General features: G+C 43.8%; 1 protein-coding gene across 14 annotated transcripts in view; it reads right to left on the reverse strand.

Annotated features, from left to right (window-relative positions):
* Positions 1–286: 286 nt before the first annotated feature.
* Positions 287–20,294, reverse strand: part of PPP6R3 (protein phosphatase 6 regulatory subunit 3) — a 113,799-nt gene continuing 93,791 nt past the window's right edge. For 13 of the 14 annotated variants that reach the window (XM_074371597.1, XM_074371593.1, XM_074371601.1 and 10 more), the window contains 8 exons: positions 19,653–19,707; positions 18,790–18,920; positions 15,005–15,126; positions 13,499–13,652; positions 11,957–12,063; positions 10,421–10,571; positions 4,692–4,811; positions 287–1,794 (listed from right to left, as the gene is read on the reverse strand). In XM_074371597.1, coding sequence (XP_074227698.1) covers positions 1,743–1,794; positions 4,692–4,811; positions 10,421–10,571; positions 11,957–12,063; positions 13,499–13,652; positions 15,005–15,126; positions 18,790–18,920; positions 19,653–19,707 — 892 coding nt within the window. In that variant the 3' untranslated portion in view covers positions 287–1,742. Of the gene's footprint in view, positions 2,093–4,691; positions 4,812–10,420; positions 10,572–11,956; positions 12,064–13,498; positions 13,653–15,004; positions 15,127–18,789; positions 18,921–19,652; positions 19,708–20,294 lie in introns of all 14 variants that reach the window. The other variant, XM_074371591.1, reaches the window with a different exon arrangement.

The raw sequence follows: 20,294 nt of genomic DNA on the forward strand, positions 1-20,294 counted from the left end.
TCCCCGAGGTCCCGGGCCACATGCGGGCAGCACCCTTGAGACGAACGCAGGGAGCCCTGTCCTCCGGCAGCGTGAGGATCCGGGGAGAACGCTCGAAGACAGTCTCTTCTGAGAGGAGCTCACGACAGAAAGGGTTCCTGAGGAGGCGCGCGGAGGCCAAGGTCAGCGCCCCTGCCGTGTGTCCCAGGGCGCGCTGCCGGCTCCACGGTACTCGAGGGCTAGGTCTGCCTCGCTGAGAGCGTCTACGCCGCTTACAGTGGGGAAGTAAGTGAGAGATAAGGCATCAGACATTTGATTTTTTTATTTCCATATGCAATGTAATGTTTAGGCACGCTGCTTGGGATGCTATTTCTAAAAAAATTGTTGGCCATTTTTCAGAATATCCTTTTGGTTTTAAATACTGGTCAGGAAAAACAAATGATGTAAAAATACGTGAATAATTTTCTATTACAGAAATGAAAAACTGATTTGCATCTAAAAGTGCAAGAGGTGAAGTAATTTAACCCTTTCACCAGACAATATGGCAATATACAATATATTGCTTCAGCTGTTTGAGAAGGCTGTGATGTATTTTTATATTGACATAGAAAATTATAAATTACATTGAATTAGTATCCATAATCACTATATATGTACACAAACCAGCTCTAAAAAAAAATACACTGGTTTAGGATTTACGAGTGAAAACCTCACAAGGAACAGTAAAACAACGAACATGCTCAGGTGCCGGGGGCTGATTTCTAGTTTAGAAATACTAGCCTGTAGAATGGACGCACTCCAACTCCATTAGCAGCACGAGCATTTCTCAACTGCCTTGCCTAATATGATTTTAGGTGTGTTAAGTATGCAGATCGCTCTGAAATGTTCATTGGTGATGCCTGTTAACAAGGTAAATTTTGGTGAATGGGTTAAAAGGCAGATGGACAACCAAAACAAAACGAAAAACAAAAACAAAAAAAACAAAAAACCCAAACCACAAGCCATGTACACTCCAAATAGTCTAGTGTTTCACCTGTAGGAATAATCATTTCAAGCAAACAAGACTTCAACAGAACATATGGCTTTACAATAACATCAATTTATCAACTAAGTTGTAGCAATAAATACTTAATCTCTACCAATAGACTTACATTTTTTGATCCGTTTTAAACAATACAGAAAACAGTTACCAATCAAAAACTGGTTATAAAAAGAACACCAAATATTTCTTATTCAAAATCACTTTTGTAAGTTAGAACAACCAAAATAACACTTAGAGGGCATTTCAATCCTACAACTCCTCGCCAACCTGAAAGAAAAATGAATTCAGAATTTTGTACAAGGTGAAAAAATGTATGAAAACTGCCTAGTACTTTGGTCACACTAATAATTGTCAAATAGTTATGTTTCAAATACAATAGATCTGTGTATTCACTTTTATAAAACTATTCTTACAGCCATTTTAACTATAGTATTACTACTATTATTACATGGGTGGCAAGATCTTATTTCACAGGCTACCCATTATTTAGAACAATACAATATAAACATACGCAAAAACTCTTGGTATTCGTCAATGTGCAATATTTTTACACTTCTGAGTTTCTCTGTACAATGTCTTAGAATCTAGAATATAAAGGTTGCTGGTCCTGATCACTCGCAGAGTGAGCGCAGCGTGGCGGCCCGGCGGGCTGCAGACGAGGCCCCGGAGCCCCATTGGTGACAGCCTGCGGTCCTCGGTCAGCAGCAGCGGAGCTCACTCATCATACGGGGCCATTCACCGCCGCGTCGCCGGGCACGCTTGGCTGGTCAGTCCTGCGGAGCGAGAGACGGACACCTGAGGCACTTAGAGCAGAAACGCAGGGCAGAAAACAGAAGGCGGACACAGACAGCTTGGGTCACGGAGGCATTCGGCAAGGGCGGCCAAAGCCGGTGCTGCAGGGCCTCCCCGCCTCGGCCCTCGGAAGCACAGAACGGACTGGTCGGTGGTTTTACACGGCTGCTCCCCCAGCCTTCAGGAGCTACTCGCTCATCCCTCCTTCCAAGCAGCTTTTTATCTGTTCCACTGATTGGAATCCACATAAAATTTCACTTGAAAAATAGGATTCTGCTACTGAGGGAGGGAAAAAAAAGGAAACAAAAGAAAAGTTTGTAAAAAGGACCAACTTTGAGAACAAAGGCGTGCACATGAATAAATGTGCTCCCGGGAAGCAGACGTCAGGTGAACCTGGGAGCAGGAGGGGCAGGGACGCTATACGAACAAAGTGGTGACAGGATACCCAGGACCCTCCTGCCAAAACAGCCACCTAAACATACGATATTCTTGACGGTGTTACCAGAATGGTTATAAAGTAGACTTGGGGAAGGATGCTTAGAGCTGAAACTGGGAAGCACAAGCACTTCTCAATCAGCACTCAGAACTCACAAACCGGATACTTCTGGTACTGCTAACCTAACAGAACCACGAGGTCAGCTACACACACAACGAGCCCTACTCACACTCGATGGTGTCTCAATACACCAGGGACACCGGCCCTGGAGTTCTGGAACCAGACACAGCTGGGTACACATCCTGCCTTCACCATGGACAAGCTGTGTGACCGTAAGTAAAGTTCCTAACCTCTCTCAGTTGAGTTTTCTCCCCTGTGAAAGGGGGACAACACTCCTCCCCACCAGCATTAGTAAGCAATGATTATGTGCAAAGTGCCTCCTTAGCACACTGTGGGCACAGAGATTGGACCATACTTGATTAGCAGTGAAAAATAAAATTCTGTGGCAACAAAAATCTTTTAAGTGCAATAGTGCTCATCTGTCAAGCCGAAGGACCATGATACCTGGCTGCGGTGGGAACCGTGTGGCTAAGACTACATGCAGGAAGTCCCAGACAGCTACCTTAACCTTCAGCCTTGCTACAAACTACTCTTAGAAAGCAAACGTGACACACTGGAAACTCACCTTTATCCCCGCTGCCCCAACAGCGGCCCAAACGCCAGCCTGCTCAGAGGCCTTCCCCACTGCCCTGTCTGAGCCGGGACTCCGACTCCTTCACCCAGGCACGTTGATCCCTCCCGGCCCCATGCTGCCCGTGTGTCTCCTGTGCTACCGCTATCACCAGGCCCGAACCAGCGGCTGCCACATCCGAATGTGTGCTGCTGGAGGAAGGGCAGGTAGGCAAATGAGTGGTCACGAGGGTGCCCCTCTCCTTCCACTGACTGCCCCCAACTTGTCCCTCCAGATCCTAGTCCTACAGGTAGGGGGAGGCAGATGTTTCTGTGCAGGGAGAAGAGCGAGTGGGCTCCCCTGAGGCAGACAGTCCCGCATTCCAGACAGCCACGTAACTGCACCCACAGGCCTGTATCCCTTCTGTCACAGACACCCGGAACAGGCTCCCGAAGCAACTACTCCCAAGTGGGGGGACTGTCTTCCAGGCAGCTTTCGGTATAAAGGGCATTTACATACGAGGGAGACGGTGCAACTGATTAGGAATTAGACCTATAAAAGGTCTTTAAAAAAACACACACTGAAGACCTGAGGCAAAGAAAGCGACTTGTCCAAACCCTCAGAAGCCCTGCTGGGGCTGGACGCCCAACAATTGGAGTGTCACACCGTCTCTTCCTCCCCAAGCCTCCCCACGTACACCAAGTAGTTCTTATAATTAATTTGTTTTATATACACACACAATTTTTATTGGCAAAGGCAAACCCCTCGTTCTGGCTGTAATTTCCACGAAAAACAAAAGCAGGGTCTGCTCCTCCATGAACACAGAGGTTACTGACTGGTGGACAGACAGTGCCCCCTGCTGGCTCCACTGGCTTCAGTACCCCTAAAGGCCTAGATCTGGGGGGGTCTGGTGAGGGGGAAGTACAACTTCTCTGAAATGGTTTTGAAGGTTATTTTATTCCTTATAGAAGGAATGCACAAGCTTGGATATACTTAATCAAACTAGTTAATACTGGGTAGTGCGGAGCAAAGGTCCCTGTGGCCCAAGGGCAAATCCTCAAGGTCTGGAGCAACTGGGGGCTGAGGCTCTGGCTGGGCCTATCCCTTCAGACCACCAGCTCAGTCTCAGCAGGTGACTAGAGAGACACCACATTTCAAATATCTTGGCTCTGGTGGTGGGATTTCGACACTTCACCCAGACAAGACAACAGATACTTTTTGAACAAACCCAAAGGGGGAATCACCTGAGTTAAGAGCATTTTGCTACCTGTATGAAAAGGTCGTCAGGACAGTGCTCTCCCCGTGTCACATGGACACACCCGTGGGACAGTGGGCACCGGGACTTGCTTGTGCCTGGCAGCTGGGTGACTTCATGGGAACTCGATCGTGGAGGGGCTCAATGTCAGCCTCAACTAAGTGCCTCATCAAGTAGACAGGGGGACGGCTAAGGGGAGACATGCCAGCCAGAGAGCCCCTTCCATTCCCAATAATCTCTCAAAGAGTCGGCGACATTATCCAATCTCCAAAAACCAGCTTTCAGCTTCTGGAGTAGGAGACGAATTATGCTTAATTGCTCAGTTCAGTCACTCCGATTATCACAGGGAACTGAGAAAACACTCCTGTGCAGGAAAGTCACGAGCGCTTGAGAACAACTGTAATGACCCCCTCCTCCCTCCCAGCCCCCATCCAGGCCAACTTCCCTTCCAGCTCCCCAGAGACAAAAGCCAAAGCCAGAGCAGAGCCTAGACAGGATCTGAGAAGTGGGCAGTTACCTCTGCTCCGGACTACTGCTGGGGGGCCGAGGGACCGCAGACTTCGCCTCTGCCGTCTCAGGGCTCTCCTCCACATCTTTACAAGCAGCATCTTGAGAGGTAGACAGTTTTCCTTCCTCACTGCAGGAAAGAGGATGGCAGGCAGCATTAGACGCCCTAGGTAGCAGTGCCAGGGAGAGGATGAGGGCACATGCAGGTGGCTCTGGAAGTCATGGCGGCCATGGACCCAAGCCCTGGGGCCGAGCATGCTCAGGTGAGGGATCACAGGGACCACGGACACAACTGGGCGATCATGGAAGGGCAGGACCACACACAAGGGACGATGCAACGCGGCTGGTGTCTGGTAAAGAGCGGTCCACATCGCTGTACATACCGATAGGATTCCAATACTCTGAAGCCAAGTGTGCAAAACAGAAAAAGAAATGTACAAGAGTTTCAGAATACTCCTATAAATGGGGTATTTTGGGGAATAACATGTCCATGACTGCACATAAGCAAAACTGCAGACTCGGTGAAGGTGTCAAATGAACCTGTTTGAAGGAACGAGTCTTCAGTTAGAGCAACCTGCTTTCAGGGCCAAGCCCACCATCTGAAGTCAGCTGGACAGACCCGAGCAGCCTGCTGGCCGGCACCACCTGAGCAAGATGCCGCGCGGCCTGAGCCGGGATGAACTTCCCAAGTGGCCCCCCGACAACGCCATGAAGGAAAAGAGAGCCAACCACAGCGGCCAAAAGAGATAAAAACCAATCCTGAGGGGTCAAAGGCCAGGGAAATAAAACATGAAAGGATGCTTTTTCCCCTTAAGCGGGCTCTTGGGAGGAAAGACAAACAGCAAATGCTCTCAACTGTCTGTGGGCTGGAAACTTAAAAGATTTCTGCCTGTTCTGTCTGGATTTCCCATTCTGACACAATTCAAGATGGCATTAAATTGAGCTTAAGGGCAGCCAGAGATTCCCTTCTGGATGGTCCATCGTTCTTAGCGTTGGGTCCCAGATTTGCTTACAGAAAACCTCACTTCAAGATGACTTCTCGGCAGCTTTCAGATGGGTCTGGGCAATTTATAAGGAAGAAAAGGAACTGAAGTCTAGTTCATGACTTTATCCCCTTTCTCTGCTCCCTGCCGGCCAGAGCAACTATCCTGATGTGTCTGACATGTTATTACTTTCACTCTTGTGAAATGAACAGTCAATGCATATGTGTGTGTTTGGAGACACACAATGAGCCCTCGAATCACACACCTCACTGTACTTATCGCTGTGACAGCAGTTTGGAAGAGCAATTGTTCCTGCCAACCTGGCACACACCCTGTGCGGGTGCACCTCCCAACTCCAGCCTCCCACGGTGACCAGCACCAAACTGTCTCTCCCCCACACCTCTGGCACAACGCTGCAACCACCTCCCCTGCCCGCGGCCCCAGTGGGCCTGCCCGGGCACTTCCCAGGGCTCTGCACCTCAGAGTGGAAAATGCTGGTCATCTTTCCCTGTCATTCTCCAGAACAACTGCCCCGCTAGCAGGGCAACACGGTTCCTGTGGCCCCACCAACACTCAGCATCACCCACCTTTCCAGTTCTCACTAGTCTAGCAAGAGGTGCCTGATAACAAGTGAGTCCTGAGTATCTCTTCTTAGATTTCTGGGTTTGGGTTTTTTGTTTGTCTATTTTGTTTTGTTTTTGCCCTTTTGGGTTTCCTAGTCTGTAAACGGCTTGTTGATATTTTTTGCCCATTTTGTGATTTGGGTTTTCTATCTTTTCCTTATTGGTTTGACTATTAAATGCTAATTTTCTTTTTATTGATTTAGAACTATGAGCGTTCCCCCCCTCAATTTGCCATCTGCCTCTTAATTCTGTCTACAGTACTTTATCAACCAGAAATTCTTAACTTTGTCGTAATCCAATTCTGTTCTTTGCATGAGGTTTATGCTTTTGGAGGCTTGTTGTTGTTTTGTTTTTGTTTTGGAAAAAAGTCCTTCTTTACCCATGGGTCAGAAAGATACACTGCACTGTCTTCTATCTACCATGAGACTTTGGCCACATCACTTAACTCCAGTGCTTAATTTTCCTCTTCTGGAAAGTGGGATTATAACCGTGCTACTCATCCTATAGGATGCTTGAGAGAAAGACACGAGGGGACACATGTGAGACAAGTGGTACCGCAGCCGGCACACAGCAGGCACTGCACACGTGCTCTTGCCTTCACAGTCGGGCTCCAGTCCATCTGGATGGCTCGTCTCCTCTGTTCCCCTGGACAGGGCCAACCTCCTGCCCCAGCACCTGCTAAGCCACCGGTCTTGTGACCGAGCTCTTTCCCATCACACCAGCCCCTTTATCTGTGCTTTAATTATTCTGACGCTGTAGCCTGACCAGTACCTGCCAGGGCAGCCTGTTACTAATCTTCCTATGGTACTCTAGGCAATTGGGGAAACTTTTTATTCCACATGAACTTTAGAGCATGTTTATCAAACGTCTTTTAAAAGTCCTACTGAATGAACTTTAGGACACAATTTGCAAGGTGAAAAGCCTTTGTGATTCTGTTAGTTTGCTAGTGGATATTTCAGTCTTCGGATGAACAGTATCACCAATGAAAAGAGTACAGATCAGCTCTAGGCTTATGTGAAATAAATAAATACAGTAAAAATGCCCTGAAAAAAGAAATCCAACTGAAATTGTGACTGGGACTACATTAAACTTAAAGATTAACTTGGTGACGGCGACTGTCTCTGCAGCACTGAGCTGGCACGTCGCTCAGTGTGCTGGCCTGCCCTTGTGCACAGCTTCTTCTGTGGCTGCTGTAATTACCACTTCCAAGTTTTCTCTATAGATATCTGGGTTAAGATATTTCCTAAATAACTTACAATTTGAAATATTATGTGACTGGTACTTCTCCTTTTATTATATATACACCCTAGTTGTTTATTACTGAAGTAGAGAAAAGCTACTGATTTTTAAAACTGCTCTCTTACCTGGTAGCTTTGCTGAATTCTTATTAGTTACAAGTCTGCTTCTGACCTGGTTGCAGTTGATCATTATTAACTCCAAATCACTCCCCGTCTCATCATTACCTAAACCTCTTTTTCTTTCCTACTAACATTGCCCAGAACTGCCTGCAAGTGGCAATGACAATGGGCAGCCTTATTCGTTCCTTACATTAAAGTGAACGCATCTAAAATTTCTTCATCAGGTATAATTTTTGCTGTAGTATTCCAGTATTTAACTTTTACCAAGTTAAGTAAACTCACTTCTCTTCCTGCTTTGCTCAGAGTTTTAATCATATATAGGTATAAAAATTTTTCACAAGTTTCAAAAATATCAAATGATTTCCTTCATTCTATTAATATTTGGTGAATTATACTGATAGATTTTTCTGACTGAACCATCCTTGCAGTCCAGCGATAAACTCTAGCTGAACATTATGAATTATTTTTAGTAAGCCTTTGGGTTCATAGCAAATATTTTATACAGGATTTTTGCATTTAGTTTGCTTGTAAGTGACATGAGCTGATCATTTTCTGTAATTATACTTACCTGGTTTTGCAATTAAGATTTCACTGCCTCATAAAAAGATCCAGGCAGTTTTTGTACTTTTTCCATTTTCTGTAACAACCTAAGATAGGAGTTAGTAGATTACTGTGCACGGAATAGCACCGAATCATCACTGTCACTAACACACCAGCTGACTTGAGAGGCTGGCCTGCTCTGGAGCTAGCCTGCTCCTTACTTTCCTCCACAGACAGCAACTTGTTTGTGTCCTTTGTCCATTAAAAAAATTATTAAATTGTTGTCTCTTTCTTATTGGCATTAGGCTCTTCCTATGCTCTGCTACAGCGTGTTCCTTTGCTGGTTATGGCTCGTCTTTCCATCTCACAGCATCTTTTGGAACACTAGAAACTACATAAAGCCAAATTTACCAGTCTTTTCCTTAATGGTTTGGCTTTTTTATGGTTGAGAAATCCTTTACCACAACATTAAAGACCCTCTCTCATGCTGCCTTCTGAAAGCTGTAGCTTTGCCTTCCATACTTATGTTAAGACAGAGATTTAATTTTATTTTTCTCTAATATGGATAATCACTATTAGTCCAGTCTTCCCTCCTCAAATTATGTCATCCTAACATGTATCAAGCTCGTGTGACTGTAGGGGCCTGTGTGTATAACTCTGTGCCAAGGCCACACACATCACCTCAGTAATAAGCCTTGATACCTAATATGGTGAAGACCCCCTCACTTTCCTCTTTGAAGTGACCTAGGCTGTTCTTGGTTTTCCTTGATCTTCTCTGTGAGTATCAGAATCAACATCTCCCCTTCATAAAAAAAAAAAACAACAACAACTCCATCAGGATTTTGTGGAGAAGTATGTTCATTTTATAGGTTAATTTGTTAAGAAATGCCAAAGATATCATCCCATTAGCAAACATGGCATATCTCCCTATTTATTTAGGCCTTTGTTGTATCTTTCAGCCTGCGTTACAGACAAGGTTTTTAACATTTTAATTTTAAAAAGGGAGAGGCCTACCCTAGGACATCTTGTGTTGATTTATAAGACACAACTGTTTTGTGGTTGTATCCAGTAAACTTGCCAGACTTTTTTAGTAATTCTAATATTTGCCTATAGATTCAATTGGGAGTTTTTTATGTAGAAAATCATAATCTACAAACAATAACCATTTTATTTCTTTCAAATCTTTATACTTTAAATTTACTTTTATTTTCTGCTACATTTGCTAAATCTGGGTCATGTCTTTGAAGGGACTATTTCCAATGCTTCAGTGCTGAATAAAGTCTGCTGCAGATTTTTAGTAGACACTTCAGTTTCAGGTAGCTACTTTCTATTCTTGGGATGCTAAACAGTTATGAACAGCTTTATTTTTTTGTCAAATGCTTTCTGTCTGTCTACTGAAGGTCCAAATGGCTTTCATCCCTTTACCTATGAATTACTTTCAATAATCTTTACAATGTTACAACATCCCTACATTCATGTCAAACATCTTTGGTCATGACTTAAAAACACACTGCTGGATTTGGTTTGCTCACTTTTATCTTTAAAGTGTTCTGCATATACACCTATACATGAGATATTAACCTACAATTAATTTTTCTTTCATGCTTTGCTTGTTTTTGGTTCATAAGTTGGGAACCATTATTTCTCATGATCTGAAAGGGTCTAATATAAGATGGAGACCGAAGTTCAAAGCACTGATTTAGTTGCAGTCTGTAGGTTCTGATAGAATTTTTTCATTATTCCTTCAGTTTTAAGTTTTAAATTTTCATTATGATTCCTTTTTTGATACCCATGAACTTAGAAGTGAGGTTAATTTCCAAATACGTTTTTTAAGCTATCACTTTGCTACTGAATTCTACTGGTTGCATTATGCCTGGAGAAAATGATCTGTAAACACTGAACCTCTGGTTTAGATGCACCAGGCTATGTGGCCTGTATACAATGCAATTCCTATTATGGCTAGAGGCCTGTCAATTTTTTATACTTATGTATTTTGAATCTGTAAGATTAAACTACAGTCTTCTGAACATTATAAAAGAGGAGGAGCACGCAAACTTAGGGATCAAAATTCCATCTCTTCATTAAGATTTAATGAATTAATGAAGATATCAGAAAGATGTCAGGCTAATGTCTGAACCCACATTTGAAGCAAATTAAAGACGTTAGTATTTGCAGCCTCTCGCCCACCACCCTCCCAACAACCAGAAGCTCCAGGATGACTGAGCCCCTAGTTACCTTTTGAAGACCGCAGTTTCTGTCTTGGCATCCACAGTGAGGCTGAGCGTTTCCTTCATGCCGCCATTCATCACTGTCTCAGTTACCTTGTCCGTGCTTTCAGCATCCTCCTCTCCGTCAGAGCTGGCTTCCATGGCCACACTGCCTGGCGCTGAAAAGCACACACAGCTGATGGTCACGTATACCAAACCAAACAAGAACGGTTACCCCTGTCCTGTGCAGACCCATCCACCCAGCGTTACCTCCACTGCTTGAAGAAGAAAAGTGAGATGGCCCACCTATTGCTCCCGGGCTGACTGACGGGCACAGGGACCCAGGGCAGAGAAGCTGCCTGGGTGCCCCTGTCTCCCCAGCTGCCCACAAGCCCACCACCTTCCTCCCAGCCCACCTTCCTGTTCCTAATGCTCTCTGGCTCCAGCACGGGACAGAGGCGGCGGCTGCACATTGCAGCCTCCAGCCACCACAGTCCATGTACTGTTCATGGTTCATCCGTGTACTGTTCTCAGTCATCCTTTTCCTATCACTTGTGCCCCTTGGGTCCCATTCTTTTCTCTTTTTTCAAGTTACCTTTTCGTGGTTCCCTGTGGATTATGTCTTTGTTCTATAAGAGGGGTATACTGGTTATAAGCTTTGGCTCTGAAGTCAGATTCCCTAAATTCAAACCCAGCCTGACCACTTACTAGTCTCAGAGCCCTGGGACAAGGTGCCCCACTTGTGCCTGGGTTTTCTTTTCCACAAAATGGGGTGACTGAACCTATGGAGACCTGCTGAGGGACAGATCAGGTCATCCAGAGAGAATGTTTAGAAGAGTGACATACAAACTACTAGTTACTGGGTTCTTTTCTCTGCCCCTTGGTTCTTGTGCCCTCTAGCTGCATCATTTCTTCTTTTAAAGACTCGCTTCTTTGTTCCCTCCACACTACCAACACCCCCTTCTCCACTCCACTCACCTCCCGCAGCCCTAATCATCAGGTTGGAAAATGGTTCAGGGCCTATGCAAGGAACAATGTGCATATTTTAAGTAACAAGACAGCCACTGGGTACCCCTGCCCATTTCATCTGTTCATAAAGGAGAGAAGCACAGAAACAACCACACAGCCTGAAACGTGCCCAGATACACAGACGTGCTCCAACAAAGCAGACTCTGAGGGACAGAAGAGCTGGGTGCAGGCTGGGCTTGGCATGCACGTGGCTAATTCTGGTTTTATTCACCCTGGGGACTGCAAAGACCATCTTTCCTCTTCTGTACACTGAGAGGACTGAATGATAACTTTGATACCTAACCCCTTCTAGACTCAACATGGTGTAGTTCTGGACTAAATACACAATTCCTTTTCATCAGTTGCCTGTGGACATCAGACCCATCATCTTATTTTCCTGGGTCCTTTGAGCCTGAGAGTCAAGTCTAGTTTTACAAACCTGCTATGAGGCCAAAGACAACTTTTCAGATCTAGAAAACTAAGCAAAAGTTAAAGTCTGAACAACTACCAAATGACCGGTCCATAGGCCAGGCACCCTGGTGGTCTCTGCACCCACCTTCTGGCTGGACTGCCAGTGCAGCGACACTGGGAGTCAGAGGGTCCATCGGTTCAGTGCTGGTTTCCATCTCCACTGGAGAATTACTCCTTAAAGAATCTTTTGTACTTTTAGAAAAGAGAAAATTCAGATATTAGCAGTGGGAAATAGCCGTCGGTTACCATTAGTCACAAAAAACCTCTGAAAATGAGTTCCGATTCCACTGGGGAGACATCAGCAGTTGGTTAAATATCCAACGACACGCAGATCTAAGAACTGAGATCAGCCTGGCGCTGGTAATGAGTGTGGTAATCTCTAAATATTTTGCTAAACCAGCAGGGCAGTAACACAGAGACTTCCTAGAAATTTCTAGACAGTTTCAAATGCTCCCAGCCCCTCGAGCGCACCGTGACCGCCAGGCTCCTGGGGCTGGGACGGCAGTGCACCTACTGCACAGCATCAACCGTGTCTACTGTGCCATCTTCAACAAGAATCCTCAGTACCTCGAGCCAAACTGCCCACAGGGCCTGGCCCTCTTAATGCCACTTCATGAGAAAGCAGCCTGTGCACAGGGGTTTGTAAAGGGAAGGCAGCTGCTTCAACAACTCTCAGCCAGAGAGAGGTGGAAACGTGACTGTCCGCTCCCGGAGCAGAGGCAGTGAAATGATTCGTAGTGTTTTGGAGGCGCTTCCCACCAGTCTCACCTTCACCTCTGAGCGAGAGGTTACTGCCACTATTAGAGCTGCTACGAAGCAACATGGGTTTTAGCCGAGTATACTCTCTGGTTCATGTACAACGGTAACCATTAACGCGTAATAGTTTGTCTTTTTATCTTTTCCATCAACAGTGATTGTTTAAAAAGTCACTTGTTAGAACAAGAAAGCAACAAAATCTTTCAGATGGAGTGGTAGAGACTAATTTTTTCAGTAGACAAAATAAAGCAACGTTAAGCAAATCAAACTAAGCCTAACAAGACATGAAATCCATGGTTAATACTCAAATGCTAACAATGTTATTCTGGAAAATTATGAAATGACAGGTTGCTGTCACCGAGAATAACACAAGGATCAAGACTGACAGCCACAGCTGTCATAACCCTTAATTTACAGCACTAGACTAGCTACAAGCTTATATTATCTATTAAATTCAAGATGCATCCTGCATTTTTCTGTAATACTCCACACAGAGGTGCCTGTCAGGAATTACTTGGCTTCACCTCGTTCCCAATCCTGTCCTGACAGCTGGGTGAGACCAGACAAGCTCTGAAGACACCACCTTCATCAGCATTCTGCTGATCACCTTCCTGGGCTGTATCCTCCCAGCCTACTGTGTTAGCAGTCTCTCCCTTTCCTGGCTCACCCTGGATCAAAGGAAGGAGGAGGACAACTGCTCTTCTTGCAACTCCCAGCTGTGTTGGTATCTCTGCCATGTTGATTTTCAATCCTGTTCAATGCACTACATTCAACTTGGAAAAAACTCAAGGTGACAAGCGGTGTCAACAGTACACAGATATCCTCCCCAATTCTCGTGTGGAAAGGTTAGAAAGCTAGCATGTGTGCTCACCTCAGGGAAGATGTGAACTCTGAAAAGGAAGCCCAGCCTGTCTCCTTGGTTGGCATCGGCTCCTCTGTGCTCCAGACGTCGGACCCCACAGAGTCTAGGGGAGCACCGTGGGTTGTCTCCATGGGGACATCAAAGTTGGCTGACCAGTTGGGTGCTACAAAGAGGAGAGGAATTCCACTTTGAGAATACTTCGGTAGTTCAATGTCACACAAGCATTCTCACACACTGCTGGGAGGAATGGACGTGGCACCATCACTTGGAAGGCAATTCGATAGCATCTGTCCTATTATCTCCTGATCCTTTAGCAATTCCTTTTTTTATGATTTTTTTTTTAACAGAGGTATCACACAAGAATACAAAGCCACACATAATAGAACATGCTAATATTGACTTCTTAATTCTGACAAAGGTCCCAAGGTTGTATTAACACTGGGAGGAAGACGGAAGAAGGGTACACAGCCACTCCCTGTACAAGCTTTGCGACTTTCCTGTCAATCTAAAATTGTTCCAAAATAAAAGGTTTATTAATTTTTTAAAGTATGCTGGCTAGTCAACTGCAATAAACTGGAAACAACTTTGATGCCTCCCACTCCACATCTGCCCCATTTCCTATGCACATGCTCCCTGGCCTCCCGCAGCCTACTGCAGTTATTAGCACAAGCAGCAAGCTTCCTGCGACTAATAAGAAATACACATTTGGTCCCTGCTTCCCCCCTCAACTCCTTGGAATCTTTGAAGTGACAAGGTTTTTCATATGCTAATGAGATGATTGGTGGCTGGGGGCTCCTGGGCAGTCTCAGCATGGGGGTGGTGGGGGGCAGCAACCAAGTGACTAGAGGGTTGGAACTTTCCACCCCACCCTACCACCCCTCCCCCAAACCTTCTGGAAGGACAGAGGAGCTGGAAGTAGAGATGACTTCACCAACCCTGCCTGCTTAGTGAGGCCCCCATAAGATCCCAAACTGCAGAGCCGCAGAGCCTCGGGCCCGATGAACAGAATGCGGCACATCACAAACTTCACAGGGACAAAGCCCCTGTGCTCAGGACCCTTCTGGGCCATGTCCTATTTATCTCTTCATCTGGCTATTCATTTGTGTCCTTTAAAGTATTGTTTGTAATAAATTGGTAACAGTAAGTAAAATGCTTCTCTGAATTCTATGAGCAGTTCTAGCAGATAATCCAACCCAAAGAGGTCGTGGGAACTCCCAATTTGTAGCCAGCTGGTCAGAAGTACCAGAGGCCCCGGCCTGTGGCTGGCACCTGAAGGGGTCGCAGGGGCTGGGGAGGGGAATGGGAGTGCTGTTTAATGGTACAGCTTCAGCTTTGCAAGATAGAAAAAGTTGTAGAGGATCTACTGCACGTGAGTACAGCCACACCACTGAACTGTACGCGCGCACGCACACACACACACACACAGACCCCAGAATACTGCTCAGCCTGGAGAAAGAGTAACACCCTGTGGGTGCCACACCACAGAGATGCTCTAGCGGCAAAGGTACAACTTACGCTCATTCAAGTCCACCTCCATTTTATCCTCTGTGTTGGCACTGCTAGACTCGAACAAGTCTTGTTTTGCTCCATCTTCTTCTTCTGAGTCTGTACTTTCCTCACTGTCTGTACTCCCCGAGCTAAGAAGAAAAGGACCAAAATACTTGGTGCTGCATATCAGCCACCAGCTAAATCCAAAAAATTTTTGAGGTCATCTAACAACAAAAACATTACACTGGCCCACATCTGCCTGTCACTGTTAAGACTTCATGCTGCCTAATCCTACCTAAGGCATCAGCTGCTCTGCCGTGTGGGCTCTGCTGAAAGACGCAGATAGCAGTCTGAAAACCTGCCTCCCAGTGGGTGTGCGCAGGTATCCTATGGTGGTGTCACTGCATTTCCCTCTCGACCAAGGACACTGAGCTTCCTTTTAAGTGCTTTTTTGCCACCCACCTCTCTTCTTTTCTCAAGTGTCTTTCCATATCTTTAGCCTAGTTTAAAAACTGAGTTACCTTTTTTCTTATAACCACAGTTTTGAGAGTTCTCTATATACTCTACATAGAAGTCCTTTATCAGATACACGATTTGCAAAGTTTTCTTAGTGTGTGCCTGTCCTTTCATTCTCTTAATATTAAATGTCCTTTGAAGAACAGAAGTGTTTAATTTTGATCAAGTTTAACATATATAATTATATAATTTAATGTATAGTGCTTTCAGTGTTGTATCTTAGAAATCTTTGCCTAATTCAAGGTCACAGACTTTCTAGTACAAGTTTTCTAGTTTCATGTTTTACATTTAGGTCTAAGATCCATTTTGAGTTAATGTGTATACATGGCAAGAGGTATGGACTAAGTTCATTTTTACACATATAGGCGACCAACTATGCCAGCACTAATTTTTCAAAAGACTATACTTCCTCCAGTGAACTTCCTTTGCACCACCACCATAAATCAGATGTCTGTATGTGTGGGCCTGTTTCTGGGCTCTTTATTCTGTCCCCCTAATCTATTTCCTGTTGTAATTACTCTATCTTGAAATCAGGTAATGTTAATACTCTGATATTTTTCTTTAAGAAAGTAGTTTTGGGTATTCTAGGTCCTTTGCACTTTCATATGAATTTAAAAATCAACTTGTTAACAGCTATCAAAAAAACCTGCTATGATTTTGCTTGGGATTGCACTGAACCTAGATCAATGTGGGGAGGACTGGCATCTCAACAATACTGCCTTCCAGCTTACAAACATTTATTCAGACTTGACTTCTCTCGGCTGTTCTACAACTTTCACTCAGTAGGCCTTGCAATCTTTTGTTAGATTTATCCCTACATGTTTAATATTCTGATGCTACTATGAATAGTGCTGTTTAATAATATCAATACCACTGTCAGCTGCAGTATGTAGAAATGTGATACTGATCCATGACTGCCATCTTGCAAGCCCACTGAATTGTTCCAGCCATCTTTTTGTAGATTCCAACAGCTTTCTACATAGACAGTCATACTGTCTATGAAGAAAGTTAATACTACTTTTCGTTTCCAATCTAGATACCATTTATTTTTTTCTTCACTCCAGCACAATACTGAAAAGCAGTGGTGAGAGCAGATATCCTTGTTTTGTCTCTGATCTTAGAGGGAAATTATTCAGTCTTTTACCATTAAGTATGATGCTAACTGTAGGTTTACTGCAGCTTTAAGCTGGCTGAAGAAATATCTCCAGTTTGCCAGGCATTCTTATCAGGAATAGCTGTTGGACATGCTTACCGACTGATTTTCAAATGTTAAAACAACTCTGCACTGCTGGAATAAACCTTGCACGGTCACGATGCACTACTGTTGCATTTATCTGCTAAGTATTTTGACAGGCGCTTTTGCATCTATGTTCATGAGAATAATAGGTCACCTTTGTTATAATGTCACGTCATGTCATGCCAGTCCTTGACATCAGGTTACAATAAAGTGGCTTCATAGAATGAGATGGGCACTATTTCCTCTCTTCAGTTTTCTGAAAGCTTCTGTAATTTCTTCCTGAAATGTTTGGTAGAATTCATCAGAGAAGCCTTCTAGGCCTTGAGTTTTTGTGTGTGTGGAGAGGGGGGAGTTTTAAACCAAAAATTTAACTTCTTCAATAGATACAGTACTATTCAGGTTATCTTTTTTTGCTTGAGGTTTGGTAGTATGTATCTTTCAAAACTCATCTAAGTTGTCAGACTTATTGGCAGAGTCACTCCTAATATTTCTTATTACCCTTTTAGTCTCTGCAGAATCTGTAGTGACGTCGCCTCGTTCTTGGTCTTAGGCATTCGTATCTTCTCCTTTTCCCTCGATCATCCCATCTAGAGGTGTTCTGATCTTACTAATCCTCTCAGAGACCAATGTTTGATCACGACTCACTGATTACAATGATTTTCTGTACTGCTTTTTTTTTGTTTGTTTTTCATTCTAGTTTATTAAAGTGGTAGCTGAGGCCACTGATTTTTTTTTTTTAATGTAAGCAGTTAGTGCTAGAAATAATTCTTCAAGCACTGTTTCAGCTGCACCCTCCAAATTCTGATATACCGTGCTTTCATTTTCTTTCAATTCAAAATACTGTGTCATTTCTTCTTTGATTTCTTCTTTAACTCATTATCATTTAGCTCCACAGATTGAGAGTTTTTCTAGAGGTCTGTTATTGATTTCTCATTTAATTCCACCAGGATCAGAGAACATACTTTATATGACTTGAAATCTTTTTACTGAGACTTGCTTTATGGCCCCAACATGGTCTTTCTTGGTAAATATTTCACGTACACCTGAAAAGAACACGAACTCCGCCGTGAGGCTGGGTGGAGTGCTTTATAAACGCCCAGCAGGCTGACAGTATTTACATTTTCTGTATTTTTATTGCCTGTTGTTTTATCAATTATGGGACAGGAGTGTTAAAATACCTGATTATAATTATGAATTTGCCTACTTCTCTTCACAGTTCTAACGGTTTTGGCTCTGTGTATTTTGAAGCCCTATTATTAGGTAGGTAGGCATTTAGAATTGTTACTATGTCCTCCTAGTGATCCCTTTATGATCTTTTCTTTGGCCCTTTCTTTTGAAATTCATTTTAATATTAATATAGACCCCTCCAACTTTTCTTTTAACCTGTTTAAATCTTTTACACTTAGATTTTAAAATATTTAAAAAAATAAAATTTAAGTTTTTAAATAATTTAAATTATTTCCCACAGGCAGCATAAGTCACATCTTACTTTTATGCAATCTGACAAGCTCTGTATTTTAACTGGGGTTTTTGGATAGAGTGAATTTTAAAAATCAGGGGACAAAAAAACCCAAACAAATAATGGACTGATCCCAATGGGTATCAACTGCCATGACTCCATCTCCCCAAGTTAAATGAACTTTCAGAAACGACTTTTCCCCTCCCCAGGGAAACCTTCAGTCTTCTGTAAGACACAGTGCATAAACTCAGCTGCTGCTGTTATTACTGGTAAGGGGGCGTTTATTCCAAGCACTACACAACTACATTCCTCAGCATCACTTCCCATTCAGAAGAGGCTGTGTCACAGCGTTTCCTGAACTACGTCTCAACACGGACAGCATTTTCAAGCAGACTCCCGTGACTTGCTCATACTCCTGTCACACTGCAGACAAGAGCAGTTTCACCAACTCGTGTCAATTAACAAGGGCATTTCTGGTCATGACGAAAGCACTGATCTCCAGGCCACGTATCTGCGTCTGGAGAGGACACAGTGCATGCCTCCTAATGACCACGTGCTTCTGCAGTGGCTGGGTCACTGCCAGAACGAACTGCCTCTCACCTTGACCGTCTCTGGGATTCTGGTGTAAATGCAATGTGCTTTTCCTCCCAGATATCCTCCTCATCAGAGCCGCCATCATCAAACTGCTGTATTCTTTCTTTACAACATGCTTCAAACAAGGCAATATTTCCCTAAATAAAAACAAGAGAGAAAGAGCGAAACAAACTTAAAAATCAAGTCATTTTCTCTAAAAATTACCAATGTAAATTACATTATTCCATTTCCTCACTACGTATACCAAAATAAAATGTAAGCATCTAATGTCAACTTCTGTGTAAGTGACAACAAAAAGTTCCCTCCAAAAGACTGGCTTCAAAACTAGCATACAAGAAACTGCGACTGGCTATGTATAACTCGCCTTCATCTAGTGAAAGCACCATTTGAAATCTAGGAGCCTCCCTGCCCACCCACCTGAGATGCAGTCACAGATTTACCCCAACAGGAAAAGCAACCTGTGCCACTTCCTCTGCTTTCACAGTCCAGACCAGTCAGTTTATACCTTATCACAACAGCAAATCAACAGGTGGTCTCACATGCTAACTGACATAAAAATCAAGACTGTGCCCATTCCAATGACAGTATTCTCATGTCAATCTGCTGGTGTGGCTGACTTGGCATTTCACAACTGCCTGGTGATGAGAGGCTGGCCTTGATCTAGCCCAAGTTTCTCTCTTCAAAACTTTCAGATGTAAAAAGCAGCAGGCTGGAGTCAAACTGCAGCCTTTGAACTTACACTACAACCATGTCTACACTGGCAAGGGTCCCACTGAACACAGCACTCATATGCAGGCTCTAGCAGAACCCTGTTCCCACCTGTCCATCTCCCATATGCCTTATTGCTCATGAAAGGCATTAATACTTACACTTTCATTTGTGTTGAGAGTAAAATTGATGTCTGATACCCGATCAAAAGAAACACTGTAAACAAAACAGAAGTGTAGGACTAGTTAATTATCTACAGCCTCAGAAAAAGCATTCATGAAATTTTCCAAATTTAAATATTTACACTGTCATTAAAATCTCCGTAAGTGAAAACAAACAAACTGTGCTTGCATGAAATGATATCTCCTCCCTTGGTATTAAGGAATTTATATAAGATGGGAAGGCTGGAACAGAAGCCTTCTAAGACATATTAAACATACCCTGAAACCTTCCTACAAAAGATTTTTAACATCCATGGTAGCAACCTGGCTCCAGAGGCCACACTTACATAACCAAGAAAAAGGTTACTTGCAAAGAAGAAACAAGTTAAAACGTGAAAAGGGTCGTAGAAGCTGTCAGACCCTGAACTTTCTCAGGATATAGCCAAATGCATACATAAAATACACAGAGCCTCCTGAAATCTTATGTTATAATGTGGCATAATCAGGAAGAAAGTAGGGAACAAAAGAATCCATAGCCTATTGAACATAATCTTTGAGTGGGTGGGGCTGTCTTACAATTTCTACAAGACCTGTTCTAATCAATCATTATTCCAAGTACCCCATACAAATTCTAAAGACTGT

The sequence above is a fragment of the Camelus bactrianus genome, chromosome 10 (genome assembly GCF_048773025.1).
Source record: "Camelus bactrianus isolate YW-2024 breed Bactrian camel chromosome 10, ASM4877302v1, whole genome shotgun sequence".
Classification (NCBI taxonomy): domain Eukaryota; kingdom Metazoa; phylum Chordata; class Mammalia; order Artiodactyla; family Camelidae; genus Camelus; species Camelus bactrianus.